This window comes from Leucoraja erinacea, chromosome 23, assembly GCF_028641065.1.
Source record: "Leucoraja erinacea ecotype New England chromosome 23, Leri_hhj_1, whole genome shotgun sequence".
In the NCBI taxonomy this organism is placed as follows: domain Eukaryota; kingdom Metazoa; phylum Chordata; class Chondrichthyes; order Rajiformes; family Rajidae; genus Leucoraja; species Leucoraja erinaceus.
Genome location: NC_073399.1, coordinates 35,309,581 through 35,329,649, shown reverse-complemented (window position 1 = coordinate 35,329,649; position 20,069 = coordinate 35,309,581). Strand labels below are relative to the sequence as shown.

The 20,069-nt window shown below is 58.1% G+C and overlaps 1 protein-coding gene across 1 annotated transcript; it reads left to right on the top strand.

Annotated features, from left to right (window-relative positions):
• Positions 1-2,218: 2,218 nt before the first annotated feature.
• Positions 2,219-18,697, top strand: LOC129708497 (uncharacterized). The gene is made up of 14 exons (XM_055654322.1): positions 2,219-2,791; positions 4,889-4,993; positions 5,206-5,241; positions 6,299-6,385; positions 11,930-12,209; positions 12,446-12,501; positions 12,673-12,785; positions 13,132-13,207; positions 14,877-15,080; positions 15,481-15,609; positions 16,301-16,348; positions 16,788-16,925; positions 17,635-17,756; positions 18,625-18,697. The coding sequence occupies exons 1-14, from the start codon at positions 2,219-2,221 to the stop codon at positions 18,695-18,697; spliced, it is 2,040 nt and encodes a 679-aa protein (XP_055510297.1).
• Positions 18,698-20,069: the final 1,372 nt, after the last annotated feature.

Sequence of the window (20,069 nt, the reverse complement as noted above, 5' to 3'; positions counted from 1 at the left end):
TGCAATCTTTGGCAAGAGTTTTGAGTACTAAAGTTGGGACATTGTGATGTAGCTGCTGCAATTGTTGGTGAGAATATACTTGGAGAACTGTGTGCAGTTTCACCCAGCTATAGGAAGGATTTCATTCAATTAGAACATTCAGAATTCTGGGTGGAGGATTGTAAAACTAGAAGGCATCGGCTTAATGTGAAAGGGAAGAGATTTAAGAGGAACCTGGGCCAACATTTTCACTCTGAGGGTAATCTGTATCTGAAATGAGCTGCCAGAGGAAGCTATAGAAATGGATACAGTTACGACTTTTAAAATGCATTTTGTACAAATATATGGGTAGGGTTTAGATAGCTATGCGACAAATGCTGGGAAAAGGGTCTAGCTAACATGGTGGGCTATGCTAGATACCTTGACGACTTGAATGAAACATATCAGAACCTGAGGGGTCTTGATACGTGTAGAGGAGCTGGATCTAGGAGAGCACTGTTTGAAAGTAAGATGTCGCCAGGGATGCAGATCTGAGAAAGTTCACAGCATCTTGTAACCACTTGCAATAAAGTTTGAGTCAAGCTTTGGGGTGGGCTGGTTCAGATGATTCATGTTTATGACAGGAAGGGTAATAGGATCAAAGTAAGAATTAGGCTCATGTTAAGGAGGGGACAGAGTGATAACAGTCATTGTTAATGCTACCTACAGGCCAGTCATCCGCGCAGTCTTCCTGTTCTGAGCAACCACAGGCTGCAGTGACTGCCATGGCAGTGTTGCTGGCAGCTGCCCAGTCTTGGCGGTTCTGTAATCTACTCTAATACTTCTCATGGCATCTGGTCACCTGCCCTGATATCACCTCACCTGCCTCACTGCCAGATTTTACTGAGTACATTATTGCAAAGTTTGTTCAGATACCTTTGGCCTGAGGGAGTAAAACGTGGAACCATTTTCTTTTATTTCAAGTTATTAGTTGTATTCAATCAGTTAAATCTTGTGCCAATACGAGTCACCCAAGAAATGCATTGATTTGATTTTAGATTGTGAGCAACATTGCTTTGATGCAATGCTACGTAAGTTTCTCATCAATGCTTGTGGTGAGACCATGGTCATCTTCATCTTCACTATGTTAGTGTATGCTGGAGGGCAGAAGAGCTCTGGTTGTTGTCTGAATTAGATAGTGTTAGATGCAAGGAGAGGTTCGACAAACAGATTATTTTTCGAGCATCGGAGGTTAAAACAAAACTTGATAAAAGTTTATTAAATTTATGAGAAACATAATAGGGTAGAACATCAAGCGTTTACCCAGGCAGGTAATGTCCAAGCCCTGCGACGGTGACTGCCCTGGGTCTCGGGCTGCTGCGCCTCCTATGCTAGTGGCACCGGCACACTGTGGGTCAGTCTGACAACCCCCCCCCCCCCCCCCCCCCCCCAATAGAGCAGCACCCTCACCCTTCCCCTCCCCTCCCCTCCCCCCCCCTCTCCCTCCCTCCCTTTCCCTCCCCCTCCCTCTCCTCCCCTTCCCCCCCCACCCAATAGAGCAGCACCCTAACCCTTCCCTCCCTCCCCCTCCCCTCCCTCTTCCCCCCCCCCACCCAATAGAGCAGCACCCTACCCTCACCCTTCCCCTCCCTCCCCCCCCTCCCTCCCCTCTTTCCCCCCCCCCCACCCCCCCAATAGAGCAGCACCCTCACCTCTCCTCCTTCTCCTCCCTCCCCCCCCACTTCCCCCCCCCCCCCCTCATAGAGCAGCACCCTTCCCTCCCTCCCCCCCCCCCAGCAGCAGCAGCACCCCTCCCCCCCTCCCCCTCCCCTATACCTCTCTCCCCCCAATAGAGCAGCAGCAGCACTCTCCTCCTCCTCCTCCTCCTCCCCCCACCTCCTCCCCCACCCCCCACCACCAACCAACACACCACCAACACCACACCACCACCTCCCCCCCCCCCCCCCCAATAGAGCAGCAGCAGCAGCAGCACCCCCCCCCCCCCCTCCCTCCCCTATACCTCTCCCCCCAATAGAGCAGCAGCACCCTCCTCCCCTCCCTCCCTCCCTCCCCCCCCCCCCCCCCCTCCCCCCCCACCACCACCTCTTCACCCCTCCCTCTCTCCCCCGTGTTTTTATTTCCGGGATATTGGCGTCCATGGTTGCGGGGCAACGGGCGGCGGAGGCAGTCATTGGGCGGCGGGCAGTGAGTGACGTGCGCGCGGTCCAATGGGAGCGCGGGGGCGGGCGCTCCGCGGACAATGGGCGTGTCCATGGTACCGGGGGCTCAGTGCACGAGTGGCGGGGGCGCGCAGTGCACGAGCGGCGGGAGCGCGCGGGGGCGCGCAGTGCACGAGCGGCGGAGCATGGCGGCCACCATCACCCTGTTCGATCTGGCGAACCTGAGCATCGGCTACCCCGAGCCGGGCGTGGTCAACTTCGCGGCGTTGCACGCCCTGCTACACGCCGTGCTGCAACACCTGGGCATCCAACAGGTGCAAACCGAGCACCTGCCCGAGGTGGGGCTGGTGCAGGCGCCCGGACACGACCCCCTGCTTGCACACGTGCCCGCGCCTGGACACGACCCCCTGCTTGCAGACGTGCCCGCGCCCGGACCCGACTCCCTGGCCATGTCGGTGCCCGCGCCAGCGCACTACCGCCGGCTGGAGCGCAAGGTGCGGGACGTGGAGCTACAGGTACAGGAGCTGAGCCGCTTGCCCAACGCCGTGGAGCTGCTGCAGCGCAGCCGGCACGATGGCCGTGCCATGAACGATGTGTGGAGCCTCCTGCAGCTCCGCAAGAGCACGGATCTCAACCGCGAGGGCGTCGACAAGGTAGTAACCGGCGTGGACATTCCAACACCCCCGGCCAGTGTCCACAGACTGACCGCTATGCTCCAGTGTCCGGAGACTGACCGCTCTCCCCCACTGATCACGACACTGGTGTCCACAGACTGACCACTCCACACTGGTGGCTGGAGACTGACCGCTCTACACTGGTGTCCACAGACTGACCACTCCACACTGGTGGCTGGAGACTGACCGCTCTACACTGGTGTCCGGAGACTGACCGCTCTACACTGGTGTCCGGAGATTGACCACTCCACACCCCATCCTGATGGTTTGAGACTGACCGCTGTGCCACAGTGTCCAGAGACTGACCACTCTGCACTGGTGTCTGGAGACTGACCACTCCACACCCCATCCTGATGGTTTGAGACTGACCGCTGTGCCACAGTGTCCAGAGACTGACCACTCTGCACTGGTACCCCAGTGTCTGGAGACTCTCTTCCCCCCCAACCGCCCACAGTAGCCGGACATGATGAGGAATATTGGGACGATGGTCAGGAAAAGAGAGGCGCATGTCAGCTGGGAATAACTGAGGAGACATCTCAGATAGAGTGCTTAAAGATAGGGGGAGAGGGTCAGTGATGGATATTGTGTCTTTGCTTCTAACATGGGGGAGCATCAGGAGAGAGTAGAGGTGGTGATAATCACCAGGAGGGTTCCTTGCCTCTGAGAGGTGTGGAACCCATGCTGTGGCCTCCCAGAGCTGCTGCTTGTGTATCAATGTGCCCATTCTGACTCACACACACCAGGTGTGGGGAAACACAGTGGAAGGAACTGCAGATGCTGGTTTACACTGAAGATAGACACAGATCTCAGCGGGTCAGGCAGCATCTCTGGAGAAAAGGAATAGGTGACTTTTCAGGTCGAGACACTTCTTCAGACAGAGTCGGTAGAGAGAAATGGTCTCACTTTGGTGATCAATGTGTGGGGTAGCAGTCTTTGTGAGGAATATGTTACAGATTTAACACGTGCCCATGTTCCTGTCTCCAATGTGTCCAGCAGTGGGTACACAAAAATGCTGGAGAAACTCAGCGGATGCAGCAGCATCTATGCAGCGAAGGAAATAGGCAACATTTCGGGCCGAAACCCTTCGTCCAGCAGTGGGGTTGCCTGGCCTTTGTTTCCCTGAGCCTGTTGCTGAGGGACCTGTGCAAGTCTGGTGGTTGTGATTGTTCAGGTAACCACTCAGTGTCTGTGAATGAGGGGGGGGCTCTTTGCTTGGTATTCGTACATTCCCTGAGCAAAGATCAACAATGGCCATTGAGTCGGCTGCTGGTTGGATGTGAACAACATGTACTTATTCCATTGTTTGTCTTTGTCCTTGTCTCTGTGGCACTCGGTACACAAAGCAAACTGAGCTGTTCAGACTTGCTTAATGGTCTGACTAATTGCAACCTTGGGTCACTGAAGTCTGATTCAACCAGGACAAGGTTGAACCAGGACTGGCCTGTTCCACACACCGAGATGATAGGAATCTCAGTGAGTCAAACGTTGTGAGTGCCAGCAGCCGCTTCACACTCCACTGCTCCCCCTGTACCCCCCCTGTACCCCTCCACCCCCCCGCACCCCACCCCCCTGTACCCCACTGCCCCACACCGCACCCCCCTGTACCCCACTGCCCCGCACCCCACCCCCCTGTACCCCACTGCCCCGCACCCCACCCCCCTGTACCCCACCCCCCTGTACCCCACTGCCCCATACCCCACCCCAGTGTACCCCACCCCCCTGTACCCCCACCGCCCCATACCCCACCCCAGTTGTACCCCACTGAGCCGTGGGGTGGGGAGGTGGGGTACGGGGCAGTAAGGTACAGCTGGGGTGGATCCCACAGGGTCTGAACCCCTCGGCCATTCCTCGTTCAGTGAGAGCTGGATTGGTCAGACTGTGCAGACGCCTCTTTCTGTCGTCTCTCCAGTTGTCCTGTGGACAGGTGTGTGGGTCAATGTAGACATCAGGCAGGTGGCCTCCTGCTGTCATTGTACCCTCATGAACACAGTTGGGAGACATTACGACCCCATGACCCCGCACTATGACCCAGTGATCCCTGCACTGTGACCTTGTGACCCTGTCCTTGTGTTGCAGGCCATGTCTATGATGGAAGAGGTGATGCAAGAGATGCATTATTTAAAGAAGTTCAAAAACACGATGGAAGATCAGGTTAAAGAAATCAACAAGAATATAGATTTGGTAAGATGAGGGCGAATCTCACTTCCAGTAGACCCCCCCCCCCCCCGGCTCACAGTCCACGGGCAGAAGGGAGGGGGGTGGAGGGGAGCGGAGGCCAACCTCTCCGGCCGACAGAGTGGACAGATGTGTGGCAGCCGTGAAAGACCCACCATGTTATTGTCGCCCTGCGATGGGTCACTCACTCTTTAATGCGGCCTCTCCTTGTATTCCAGGTGACCAACCAGATGATCTCGGTCAATGAGGTTCTGGTGAGACCAACATTCAGTTCACGTTGCCCGTGTCCAAGGAGCGCAATTAGATGTGGTTGTTGTTACATTTAGTGCTCAATCTTCCACCCAACAGATTCCAAAAGGGTGGACCTGTTTCTGAATGGCGTCTTCCTGCTTCTCCCTGCTGGTCACCATCTGCCTTAGGTGTGACCACCTCCCTGAATCCTGCCTCCTTCCCCGATGGGCCAGCCTTGTCCAGCTGTGGCTCCACTCCCTCCCTCCTTCCCTCCCTCCCTCCTTCCTTCCCTCCTTCCTTCCCTCCGTCCCTCCCTCCCTCCCTCCACAAGGAGCTGCACATGGACAAGTTCCCCTGCCAGCACAGGTGGGCACCATGCCCTCTCCTGCCCTCTGCTCTGCCTCCTTGCCCAAGCTTCAACACCCACCCTCAACAGTGTCCTCTTGCCCTTCTGCGTGACCCCTCGACCCGCCCGCAACCCCTCATCCCCCCCCCGACCCCCTCGTCCCCCCGCGACCCCTGACCCCCCCGCGACCCCTTACCCCACCCGCGACCCCTTACCCCACCCGCGACCCTTCCCTCCCCTGCGACCCCGCCCCTTGCGCGACCTCTCGCCCCCCCCCACACGACCCCTGACCCGCCCCCACCGCGCGACCCCTCATCCCCCCGCGACCCCTCATCCCCCCGCGACCCCTCACCCCCCGCGACCCCCTCACCCCCCCCCGCGACCCCTCACCCCCCCCGCGACCCCTTACCCCACCCGCGACCCCTCACCCCCCCGCGACCCCTTACCCCACCCGCGACCCCTAGGTACCCCTCACCCCCCCGCGACCCCCTTACCCCACCCCGCGACCCCTTACCCCACCCGCGACCCCTTACCCCCACCCGCGACCCCGCCCTTGCGCGACCTCTCGCCCCCCCCACACGACCCCTGACCCGCCCCCACCGCGCGACCCCTCACCCACACCCCACCCCCCTCTCCCCAGACAGACGGAGTGTAGGGAGAGAGAGCAGGGACACAGCCGGCTGGTCCTGTCGAGGAGACGTCTACTGAGTTACAGCTGTTTGTTTTCATTGCAGAATAAATCTCGTGAGGAGCTGGAGCAGTTTGTCACGTGGAAGACCCTCCAGAGCACGCTGGTGGACCCTCCTACGGAACGCTTTGGTGTAAGGAGTCTAACCTCAGCCCCTCTGCTCACTCTGCATCAAACCCAATGAAAAGGGAGGTGCCACGTTAGTCTGGCGAGCTGACCTCTCAGGCGAGGCCAGGCGACAACTCTCAGACACCTCCTCCTACTTATCCTTGGACCATGACCCCACAGACGAGCACCAGGCCTTAATCTCACACACTTTGTGATCATTGAAACATAGAGAATAGGTGCAGGAGTAGGCCATTCAGCCCTTCGAGCCTGCACCGCCATTCAATATGATCATGGCTGATCATCCAACTCAGTATCCTGTACCTGCCTTCTCTCCATACCCCCTGATCCCTTTAGCCACAAGGGCCACATCTCACTCCCTCTTAAATATAGCCAATGAACTGGCCTCAACTACCTTCTGCGGCAGAGAATTCCAGAGATTCACCACTCTGTGTGAAAAATGTTTTCCTCATCTCGGTCCTAAAAGATTTCCCCCTTATCCTTAAACTGTGACCCCTTGTTCTGGACTTCCCTAACATCAGGTACAATCTTCCTGCATCTAGCCTGTCCAACCCCTTAAGAATTTTGTGTTTCTATAAGATCCCCCCTCAATCTTCTAAATTCTAGCAAGTACAAGCCGAGTCTATCCAGTCTTTCTTCATATGAAAGTCCTGACATCCCAGGAATCAGTCTGGTGAACCTTCTCTGTACTCCTTCTATGGCAAGAATATATTTCCTCAGATTAGGAGACCAAAACTGTACGTAATACTCCAGGTGTGGTCTCACCAAGACCCTGTACAACTGCAGTAGAACCTTCCTGCTCCTATACTCAAATCCTTTTGCAATGAAAGCTAACATACCATTCGTTTTCTTCACTGCCTGCTGCACCTGCATGCCTACCTTCAATGACTGGTGTACCATGACACCCAGGTCTCGTTGCATCTCCCCTTTTCCTAATCGGCCACCATTCAGATAATAGTCTACTTTCCTGTTTTTGCCACCAAAGTGGATAACCTCACATTTATCCACATTATACTGCACCTGCCATGCATTTGCCCACTCACCCAACCTATCCAAGTAACATTGCAGCCTCCTAGCATCCTCCTCACAGCTAACACTGCCCCCCAGCTTCGTGTCATCCGCAAACTTGGAGATGTTGCATTCAATTCCCTCGTCCAAATCATTAATATATATTGTAAATAGCTGGGGTCCCAGCACTGAGCCTTGCAGTACCCCAATAGTCACTGCCTGCCATTGTGAAAAGGACCCGTTTACTCCTACTCTTTGCTTCCTGTCTGCCAACCAGTTCTCTATCCACATCAATACTGAACCCCCAATGCCGTGTGCTTTAAGTTTGTATACTAATCTCATGTGGGACCTTGTCGAAAGCCTTCTGAAAGTCCAGATATAACACATCCACTGGTTCTCCCTTATCCACTCTACTAGTTACATCCTCGAAAAATTCTATAAGATTCGTCAGACATGATTTACCTTTCGTAAATCCATGCTGACTTTGTCCAATGATTTCACCACTTCCCAAATGTGCTGCTATCCCATCTTTAATAACTGATTCTAGCAGTTTCCCCACTACCGATGTTAGACTAACTGGTCTGTAATTCCCCGTTTTCTCTCTCCCTCCCTTTTTAACAAGTTAGGTTACATTAGCTACCCTCCAATCCTCAGGAACTACTCCAGAATCTAAAGAGTTTTGAAAAATTATCACTAATGCATCCACTATTTCTGGGGCTACTTCCTTAAGTACTCTGGGATGCAGCCTATCTGGCCCTGGGGATTTATCGGTCTTTAATCCATTCAATTTACCTAACACCACTTCCCAGCTAACCTGGATTTCACTCAGTTCCTCCATCTCATTTGACCCCCGGTCCCCTGCTATTTCCGGCAGATTATTTATGTCTTCCTTAGTGAAGGCAGAACCAAAGTAGTTATTAAATTGGTCTGCCATGTCCTTGTTCCCCATGATCAATTCACCTGTTTCTGACTGCAAGGGACCCACATTTGTTTTAACTAATCTTTTTCTCTTCAAATATCTATAAAAACATTTGCAGTCAGTTTTTATGTTCCCTGCCAGTTTTCTTTCATAATCTATTTTCCCTTTCCTAATTAAGCCCTTTGTCCTCCTCTGCTGGACTCTGAATTTCTCCCAGTCCTCTGGTATGCTGCTTTTTCTGACTAATTTGTACGCTTCATCTTTTGTTTTGATACTATCCCTGATTTCCCTTGTTATCCACGGATGTACTCCCTTCCCTGATTTATTTTTTTGCCAAACTGGGATGAACAATTGTTGTAGTTCATCCATGCAGTCTTTAAATGCCTTCCATTGCATATCCACCGTCAACCCATTAAGAATCAATTGCCAGTCTATCTTGGCCAATTCACTTCTCATACCCTCAAATTTACCTTTCTTTAAGTTCAGGACCTTTGTTTCTGAATTAACAATCTCACTCTCCATCCTAACGAAGAACTCAACCATATTATGGTCACTCTTGCCCAAGGGGCCACGCACAACAAGACTGCTAACTAACCCTCATTACTCAATACCCAGTCTAGAATAGCCTGCTCTCTCGTTGGTTCCTCTACATGTTGATTTAGATAACTATCCCGCATACATTCCAAGAAATCCTCTTCCTCAGCACCCCTGCCAATTTGATTCACCCAATCTATATGTCGATTGAAGTCACCCATTATAACTGTTTTACCTTTGTTGCACGCATTTCTAATTTCCTGTTTGATGCCATCCCCAACTCCACTACTACTGTTAGGTGGCCTGTACACAACTCCCACTAGCGTTTTCTGCCCCTTAGTGTTTCGCAGCTCTACCCATATCGATTCCACATCCTCCAAACTAATGTCCTTCCTTTCCATTGCATTAATCCCCTCTCTAACCAGCAACACTACCCCACCTCCTTTCCCTTTCTGTCTATCCCTCCTGAATATTGAATATCCCTGGATGTTCAGCTCCCAGCCTTGGTCACCCTGGAGCCATGTCTCCGTGATCCCAACTATATCATTGTCATCAATAGCTATCTGCACATTCAACTAATCCACCTTATTACGAATGCTCCTTGCATTGAGACACAAAGCCTTCAGGCTTGTTTTTATAACACTCTTACCCCTTATACAATTATGTTGAAAAGTGGCCCTTTTTGATTTTTACCATGGATTTGTCTGCCTGCCACGTTTACTTTTCACCTTGCTACCTATTGCTTCTACCTTCATTTTACACCCCTCGGTCTCTACGCTCACACATTTAAGAAACCCTTCCCCTTTAACTCCATCCTCAACTATCCCATTTGACACCACACCCCCCTTATTCAGTTTAAAACCACCCGTGTAGCAGTGGCAAACCTGCCTGCCAGAATGCTGGTCCCGCACCTGTTAAGATGCAATCCGTCCCTTTTGTACAGTTCCCTCTTACTCCAAAACAGATCCCAGTGATCTAAGAATCTAAATCCCTGCCCCGTGCACCAGTTCCTCAGCCACACGTTCAGGTCCCGTATCTCCCTGTTCCTGCTCTCGCCAGCACGAGGAACTGGAAGCAAACCGGAGATAACAACCCTGGAGGTCCTGCTTTTCAACATTTTTCCGAGCTCTCTAAAGTCACGCTGCAGAATATTCATCCCCTTCTTTCCGACATCGTTTGTGCCGACATGCACTACCACTTCTGGCTGTTCACCTTCGCCCTTGAGGATTTTCTGCACTCTGTCCGTGACATCCTGGATCCTGGCTCCCGGGAAGGCAGCACACCATCCTCGCATCCCGTCTGTTGCCGCAGAAACCCCTGTCCGTACCTCTCACAATGGAGTCTCCCACTACAATGGCGTTGCCTGACTTTGGCCTTTTTGGTTTTGGCTCAACAGTCCTATTCGCATCACAGGCCAGTCCGCCGCTCAGTGTAAACACGTCTTCTGTCCCGACAGCTTCTAAGCGGGTGAACCTGTTCACAAGAGGTACACCACCCGGGGACGTTGGCATTCCATGCTTCCCTCCCTTTCTCACTGTCTCCCACCTTCTCTCTTCCAGTACCTCAGGTGGAACAATCGTACTGTAGGTCTTGTCGAGGAACGACTCCCTTTCTCGGACGAACCTGAGGTCATCCACTTGCTTCTCCAGTTCCCCAACACGGTCCTTCAGGAGCTCTACCTGGATGCACTTCTCACATTTGTAGCATCCAGAGGCACCAGCGGTGTCCTTGACCTCCCACATACTGCAAGCATCGCACTGTATCAGCTTGCCTGGCATCTCCTTCTTTCGTCTCTCCCTCTCCAGTGTTTTGCGTAGCCTCCTCTTCTCGCCGAAGACTCTCGAGCCAAAGACTCACACTTTTCTCACAAGGCCCTCACTGCCGCTCCCCAAGAGCAGTCTTGCTTATATTGACTGATAAATTGCCTAATTTACCAATTTACAATCCAAATTCCTCAGTTTTCAACTGTTTTCCTCGCTTTGACTCGCTTCTCTCCTCCCACTTGGGCTAGAGCCAATCAGTGTTTTCTCTTGATAATCTTCTCCTGCTGTTGCTTCCAAATCTACAGCAGCTCTGAGTAAAGTCTGCCTGTGCTTTGCCTCTCCTTTTACCTCCCACCCCATCAGCCGTTGCATACAACACATAATCACATAATCCTCTGAAATTTTCACCACCTCCAAAGGGATCCCAACACTAGTCACATCTTCCCATCTCCACCCCTTTCCACCTTCCGCAGAGGTTCACTTGCACCTCCTCCGACCTCGTCTACTGTATCCGTATTCAAGGTGTGGACGATATATCACCGAGACCAAGCGCAGGCTCGGCGATTGTTTCAGCCAACACCTCCGCTTAGTCTGCCTAAACCTACCCTGATCTCCCAGTTGCCAAATACTTTACTTCCCCCTCCTACTCCCACACTGATCTTTCTGTCCTGGGCCTCCTCCACTGTCAAAGTGAGGCCACATGCAAATTGGAGGAACAGCACCTCATATTCCACTTGGGGATCTTACACCCCAGCGGTATGAACACTGACCTCTAACCCTTGCTTTCCCTCTCTCTCCATCCCTCCCCCACCCTAGTTCTCCCACTAGTTTCACTGTTGACCTGATTCATTTTGATGTTTTTAAGTAGGAACTACAGATGCTGGAAAATCGAAGGTACACAAAAATGCTGGAGAAACTCAGCGGGTGCAGCAGCATCTATGGAGCGAAGGAAATAAGCGATCTATCTGCTGTGTCCGCTGAGTTTCTCCAGCATTTTTGTGTACCTTTCCTTTTTGATGTTTGTTGTCACCATTCGCCTCGGGTAACATAGAAAATAGGTGCAGGAGGAGGCCATTCGGCCCTTCATTGTGATCATTCTACATTTTCTTATTTTCTGATGAAGTCAAGGAACTGCAGATGCTGTTTAAACCAAAGATAGACACAAAATGCCGCCCGTTCCTCATTACCCCAGATGTCCCGCTGAGTGACTCCAGCATTTTGTGTGTATCTCCGGTTTAAACCAGCATCTGCACTTCCTTCCTACTTGGGCTGTGAGGACTGTTGTCTTTGTTGTTTCTGAAAGCCGTGTTGTTCTGCTCGTCCACAGGTCTGGTCAGTCGGTTCCAGCCAGGTGACAGTGATAGGTTTACAGGCGGCCGGCCCCACTGATGATCCTTCCAATAAGATGCAGGCGGTGCATACAGACACTCTGCCTCAGCAGGTGCTCGCCAGCCCCCATCGCATCAGCCCCTCGCCCATTCCCATACAGACTGTTGACCGCTACCCTGAGGCTGTGACCGCACTCAAGCGCATCCGCCACGCCACCAACAACCAGCCAGTACTGGACAGCCGAGTCTCTGCCCTAGAGAAAGCCGTGGCCGACCTGGGTGAGAGGGGAGGGGGGTCAAAGCAGGTCCAGCACCCTGGACAGGGGGCTTTGGGGGGAGGAGGGAGGGGGAGTTGTGGCTGAGGGGGAGAGTGTGGGTGGAGGGGGGGTTGTGGAGGGGGGGAGTGGGGGGAGGAAGGGGATTGGGGGGGGGGGAGAGTAGTGGGGGGGAGGGGGTTTGGGGGCGAGGGGGGAACGGCTTCGCTGTCTCTGGGTGACGGGGTTTTGTCGCTGCAGCTGCTCTGACGCTGGACGGGGACGAGACGCGGGACCCAAGTGAGCACCGAGTGAAGGTGAGTGGGAGAGGGGGGGGGGGGGAGAGGAGTGTGGGGGGGAGATGGGGGGGGAGAGGGGTGGGAGGGGGGGGGGGGGGAGAGGAGGGGTGGGGGGGAGAGAGGGGGGGAGAAGCGATCTGTGACCCACCACTAATGGGTGAGTTGTTCATGGGAGGGGTCATGATTGAGGGGTCAGGGTGCGGGGCGTTAGTCGACCGTGACCTCTGCCCTTTGCTCAGGTCCGCAGGTGCAGTGGACGGGGTGAAGGCCAATGACGTACAGGCGCAGATCACCGACCTCAGGTGGTGGAGTGTGTGGTGTGGGGGGGACAGGGTGTGGGGGTGGGTGTGGGGAGTGTGTGGTGGTGTGTGGGGTGTGGGGGGTGGTGTGGGGGTGGTGGGGGACAGGGTGGGGGGGTGGGGACAGGGTGTGGTGGGTGGGGGGTGTGGTGTGAGGTGTGGGGAGTGAGGGGGGGGGGGGGAGTTGTGTGGGAGGGAGAGGGAGTGTGGTGGAGGGACCCCCCCAGTGCACCAAGACCCCACATGAACCTGGGTGAAAGGTCACAGGGGTCGGCTCTGGTTTTCCCTGTGGGAGGGGGAGGTCAGGGTGAAAGGGCACAGCCTGTAACTGACCTTTGCTCCTCGCCAGGGACATGGTGAAGAACATCGATGAAGCATTGAACGCGCTGCGGAAGTTGCAGCCGGGAGGCCCGGTGCAGCAACAGGTCAGAACCGGGGGGGGGGGGTGGGTCTGTGTGTGTGTTTGTGGTTCTGTGTGTGTGTATGTGGTCTGTGTGTGTGTGTGTGTGCTTACGTGTGTGTCTGCGTGTGCGATTGTGTGTGTGTGTGTGTTTGTGTGTGCATGCGTGTGCGTGTGTGTGCATGCGTGTGTGTGTGCGTGTGCGCACGTGTGTGCATTGGCGGACCTACTTTCTTGGGGCCCCTTCACAACCAGCAACGAGGTCTGGGTGACCACTGTTATTTGCTTCAATGGGGTTGTTTATGACGAACCTACTTGATACTTTAATAACCTTTTAATTTTTATTTTAACTATTATTTTGTATTGAATTACACTATATTATTATTTTTTAAAACCCTTTCTCAAACAGAAGACCCAACATGTTTAAGCAATGTGGACTAAGCATGATATTCACCTCCAGTATTTGCCAGTGGTTCAGGGGTCTGTGCTCCGGTGGGGGTTCAGGGGTCAACGCCCTATTGGGGGTTCAGGGGTCAACGCCTTATTGGGGGTTCAGGGGTCAATGCCCCAGAGGGGGTTCAGGGGTCAATGCTGAAGCTCCTGCATTTTCAATAAATTGAAAGTGATTCTCAAGCTTTCTACTGGTAGTTTACATAACAGAAGCTTAGAATGTTTCTAACACAAGTAGTAAAATAACCCCCAAAAGATATGTATTTCATGAAATAGACAATCAGTGCAGGAGTAGAGGCCATTCAGCCCTTCGAGCCAGCACCGCCATTCAATGTGATCATGGCTGATCATCCCCAATCAGTACCTGCCTCCCCATATCCCTATCTATCTCTCTCTTGAAAGCATCCAGAGAACCTGCCTCCACCGCCCCCTGAGGCAGAGAATTCCACAGAAGGGGGAAAGGGGGGGGGGGGGGGGGGGGGGGGGGGTGAAGGAGGGAGAAAGCAGGGACTACCTGAAATTGGAGAAGTCAATGTTCATACCGCTGGGGTGTAAACTACCCAATGCAAAATATACGGTGCTGTTCCTTCAATTTGCGGTGGGCCTCACTCTGGCCATGGAGTGGCCCAGGACAGAAAGGTCGGATTCGGAATGGGAATGGGAGGGGGAGTTGAAGAGCTGAGCCACCGGGAGATCAGGTAGGTTAAGGCAGAAGCGATCGCCAAACCTGCGCTTGGTCTCACCGATGTAGAGCAGCTTACATGTGTGTATGTCCGTGTGTGTGTGCGTGTGCGTGAACGTGTGTGTGCGTGTTTGTGCGTGAGTGCGTGTGTACGTGAGTGCGTGAGTGTGTGTGTACGTGAGTGCGTGCATTCGTGTGTGTGCGTGCGTGCATGAGTGTTGGTGTGTGCGTGTGTGCATGAGTGTGTGTGCGTGCGTGTGCATGAGTGTGTGTGTGTGTGCGTGCGTGTGCATGAGTGTGTGTGTGTGCGTGTGCATGAGTGTGTGCGTGTGTGTGCATGAGTGTGTGTGTGCGTGTGTGTGCATGAGTGTATGTGTGTGTGCATGTGTGCGTGCGTGTGCATGAGTGTGTGTGTGTGCATGAGTGTGTGTGTGCATGAGTGCGTGTGTGTGCGCGTGTGCGTGCGTACGTGTGTGTGCGTGAGTGTGTGCGTGTGCGTGTGTGTGCGTGAGTGTGTACGTGTGTTCTCTCTGGTGTATCTGAGTCCTGTCTCTGCCCACAGTTGGACAAGCTGGGTTCTGTTCTGGAGAAGATCATGAGCTCGTCATGTGCGCTGCTGGGGATGAGTCTGGGGCTGGAGACAGACTCCACCTGCCCCGTCTGCAGTCTGGACGTCAGTCAGGACGCCAGCAACCTCTGCCAGCGCTTCCAGCGGCTGCAGGAGACAGTGTCGGCGCTGACCGACCCCTCTGGGGAGGGGATCAAGGTGCACGGGGGTGGGGAGGGGAAAGGGGCGGATGGTAGAGCCTCCTGGGTTGTAAACAGCCCGGGGGAGACAGCACCTCCCCTCCCCCCCACCTCAGTCCCCCCCCACCCCCCCCCCCCCCCCCACCTCAGTCCCCCTACCCCCCCCCCACTCCCGCTCTCCACCCCACCCACACTACCTCCCCCTCCCCTCCACCCCACTCCACCCTTCCCCTCACCCCGTCACTCCCCCCCCCCCCCCCCCCCCCCACTCCTACTCCACCCCCCTCACTACCTCCCCCTCCCCCCACCCCCCTCCACCCCGCCTCCACCCTTCCCTTCACCCCCCTCCCCTCTATCCTTCCCCCCCCTCCCATCTCCCTCATTCCCACCCCCCCCTGACCCTTGCACTTTGCCCCCAGATGCCGGACGGGACAGTGCGGGCCCAGGTCCAGAGCCACATCCAGCAGCTGCAGGGCGAGTGCGAGAAGCTGAACGGAACCACGGACCAACTGTTGCAGGAACATCAGCAGCACCAGCGCAATATCCAGGTGAGGACCGTGACGTCCCTCCGTTACCCGGATCATCCTCACCCAGGGGGGATTCCGTGTCCCACAGATCCCCCCCCCCCCCTTCCCCCCCCCCCCCCTTCTCCCCCCCCGACCCCCCCTTCTCCCCCCCCCCTCCCCCTACCCCCCTTCTCCCCCCCCTTCTCCCCCCCGACCCCCTTCTCCCCCCCGACCCCCTTCTCCCCCCCCGACCCCCTTCCTCCTCTTCCCCCCCCCCCCCTTCTCCCCCCCCGACCCCCCGACCCCCCCCGACCCCTTCTCCCCCCCGACCCCCTTCTCCCCCCCCCCGACCCCCTTCTCCCCCCCCCGACCCCCTCTCCCCTCCCGAACCCCCCCTTCTCCCCCCCCCTTCCCCCCGACCCCCTTCTCCCCCCCCCGACCCCCTTCTCCCCCCCCGACCCCCCCCCCCCCTTCCCCCCCGACCCCCTTCCCCCCCCGACCCCCTTCTCCCCCCCCGACCCCCTTCTCCCCCCCCGACCCCCCCCTCCCCTCCCCCCCCCCCGACCCCCTTCCCCCCCCCGACCCCCTTCTCCCCCCCCGACCCCCTTCTCTCCCCCCGACAGCCCAGACCACCCTCTCCCCCTCTAATCCCCCAGATCACCCGCCCCCTCCTACCCCCCCCCCCCCCCCATGTTGGTCCAGGTCTCTAACCCCCCCACCCCTCCTGTTTCAGTCTCTGTTTGATTCACTGAACCGCCTGGAGAGCAAGTGTGGTGAGGGGGTGAGTATTGTGTGTGTGTGTGGAGGGGGTGAGGGGGTGAGTATTGTGTGTGTGTGTGTGGAGGGGGTGAGTATTGTGTGTGTGGAGAGGGTGAGTATTGTGTGTGTGTGGAGGGGGTGAGTATTGTGTGTGTGGAGGGGGTGAGTATTGTGTGTGTGTGTGAGGGGGTGAGGGGGTGAGTATTGTGTGTGTGTGTGTGGGGGGGGTGAGTATTGTGTGTGCGTGTGGAGCCAATGGACAGGTAGTGGAGGGGCTCGGGGTGGAGTGACTGGAGGCAGATTGTGTGAGGGGAGGGGTGGTGGTGTGGTGGGGGGGTTTACACGCTGGCTGCCGGGGAGTGTTGTGTTGGGGAGGAGTGGTGGTGTGAGGGTTAGTGGGGGCAGTGACAGGGGGGGGGGGCCATGTCTGGTGTTTTTGTGTTCCCCCCCCCCCCCGTCAGAACATCAGCCGCCTGCAGTTTGATGCAGTGACGGACCAGATAAACAAGATGATTCAGGGATTACTCAACAAGATCTGTAGCCAGGAGAAGGATTGGAACTGTGTCCTGGAGCGTCTCACCGCAGAGATGGAGTGTAAGGTAAACGCTCTACACACAGGCCCTTCGGCCCAAATCACCCATGCTAGCCCTGTCCTGTTTGCCTCCCGTCTCTCTGGTAAAACACCCAGAGCATGGAGACGGTCCGTGGCTGACCTGTACAGTGTCCCACATCATCATCTCCAGGCAGCTCCCTGGTGAATCTGTCTCCATAATCACCACGTTCCTCTCTGGGACCAGACACTCGTTGTCCAGCTCTGCCCCGTGACCCAGTGTTGCCGTGACCTTCCTTCCTCCCTCCCCAGCGCCAGTGCCGCGGCAACCAACAGCGGTAACGTGCGCCCGTGCGCCCGTGCTCCAGCGAGATCCTTCCCCACTCCACACGTCCCAGACAACCCAGCGTTACATTCACATCAATGTCACAAACAAACGTTACCTGACCATGTTCCCCACAGACGCTGGCGACCCGCAGAGTCCCGATACCCCCCTCACCCCCCCCATACCCCCGTCACCCCCCCCCCCCCCTCACCCCCCATACCCCCCTCACCCATGTACTCCGGCATCTTGTCTGATGCAGCCACCCACCGCTTGTGCGTCCAGTTGTCGACTCGCCCAGAGAGGAATGGGGAGGGGGGGTGAGAGAGGAGGGGGGAGGGGGTGGGAGGAGGAGGGGGGGGGTGGAGATTACGGCCATCCCCCCTCCCCCCCCCCCCCCGTTAGTTCGTTTCCGCACTGACATTCGCTTCCGCAGCTCGACCGGATTGAACTGGACCCGCTGAAGAAACAGCTGGAGGATCGGTGGAAGTCGGTCCGTAAACTGCTGCAGAACCAGCGTGGAAGCATGGACACTGAGGGGGCAGCGGGGCTGCGCAAGTGAGTCCCCCCCCCCCCCCAATAACGCCCCTCACCCCCCCCCTCACCCCATGCCCCCCTCACCCCATGGGTCCCCCTCCCCACCCCCCCTCACCTCACCCCCATACACCCCTCACCCCCAATACCCCCCCACACCCCGATACCCCCCCTCCCCACCCCCCCCTCACCCCCCATACACCCCTCACCCCCAATACCCCCCCACCCCCCCATACCCCCCGATACCCCCAATACCCCCCTCACCCCCATACACCCCTCACCCCCATACCCCCCTCACCCACCATACCCCCCTCACCCCCATACCCCCCTCACCCCCATACCCCCCTCACCCCACCCATACCCCCCTCACCCCCCTACCCCCCTCACCCCCATACCCCCCTCACCCACCATACCCCCCTCACCCCCATACCCCCCTCACCCCCCCATACCCCCCTCACCCCCCTCACCCACCATACCCCCTCACCCCCCCATACCCCCCTCACCCCCCATACCCCCCCTCACCCCCATACCCCCCCTCACCCCCATACCCCCCATACCCCCCTCACCCACCCTACCCCCCTCACCCCCATACCCCCCCCCACCCCCCCCATACCCCCCTCACCCCCTTACCCCCCCATAACCCCCTCCCCCCCCATACCCCCCTCACCCCCATACCCCCCCACACCCCCCATACCCCCCTCACCCCCCCATACCCCCCTCACAAACCCCCATACCCCCCTCACCCCCCATACCCCCCTCACCCCCCCATACCCCCCTCACCCCCATACCCCCCTCACCTCGATAGTGAGGGGGATCGGACGAAAGGGGGAGGTGGAGGTCGGGGGTCGGAGGTGATGCCGTCTGCAGCTGTTGATGTCGTGTGTGTCCACAGGCAGCTGATCAGCCACTTCCACTGCCTGTCATGTGACCGGCCGCTCGACATCAAAGTGCCGTGTGCCCCGTGAGTACCGGGGGGGGGGGTGGACACGTGGACGGGGGGGGGACACGTGGGGGGGGGGGGACACGTGGGGGGGGGGACACGTGGGGGGGGGTGGACACGTGGGGGGGGTGGACACGTGGGGGGGGGGTGGACACGTGGGGGGGACACACGTGGGGGGGGGGTGGACACGTGGGGGGGGGGGGGACACGTGGGGGGGGGGGGGGACACGTGGGGGGGGGGGTGGACACGTGGGGGGGGGGTGGGGACACGTGGGGGGGGGGTGGACACGTGGGGGGGGGGTGGACACGTGGGGGGGGGGTGGACACGTGGGGGGGTGGACACGTGGGGGGGGGGGTGGACACGTGGGGGGGGGGGTGGACACGTGGGGGGGGGGGGGTGGACACGTGGGGGGGGGGGGACACGTGGGGGGGGGGTGGACACGTGGGGGGGGGGGGGGTGGACACGTGGGGGGGGGGGGACACGTGGGGGGGGGGGACACGTGGGGGGGGGGGGTGGACACGTGGGGGGGGGTGGACACGTGGGGGGGGGGGTGGACACGTGGGGGGGGTGGACACGTGGGGGGGGGGGACCCTGGGGGGGGGTGGACACGTGGGGGGGGGTGGACACGTGGGGGGGGGGGGTGGACACGTGGGGGGGGTGGACACGTGGGGGGGGGGGGGGTGGACACGTGGGGGGGGTGGACACGTGGGGGGGGGGTGGACCCTGGGGGGGGGTGGACACGTGGGGGGGGGTGGACACGTGGGGGGGGGGGTGGACACGGGGGGGGGGTGGGACACGTGGGGGGGGGGGGACAAGGGGGGGGTGGGGGGGGGGGACACGTGGGGGGGGGGACACGTGGGGGGGGGGTTGGACACGTGGGGGGGGGTGGACACGGGGGGGGGGGGTGACACGGGGGGGGGTGGACACGTGGGGGGGGGGTGGACACGTGGGGGGGGGGGGGGTGGACACGTGGGGGGGGGTGGACACGTGGGGGGGGGGACACGGGGGGGGGGTGGACACGTGGGGGGGGGGGACAGTGGGGGGGGGTGGGACACGTGGGGGGGGGGGACACGTGGGGGGGCGGGGGGGGGGGGGGGGGGGGGGGGGGGGGGGGGGGGGGGGGGGGGGGGGGGGGGGGGGGGGGGGGGGGGGGGGGGGGGGGGGGGGGGGGGGGGGGGGGGGGGGGGGGGGGGGGGGGGGGGGGGGGGGGGGGGGGGGGGGGGGTGGGGGGGGGGGTGGGGGGTGGGGGGGGGGGGAGGACCGTGGGGGGGTGGACACGTGGGGGGGGTGGACACGTGGGGGGGGGCGGGGGGGGGTGGACACGTGGGGGGGGGGACCCGTGGGGGGGGGGGACACGTGGGGGGGGGTGGACACGTGGGGGGGGGTTGGACAACGTT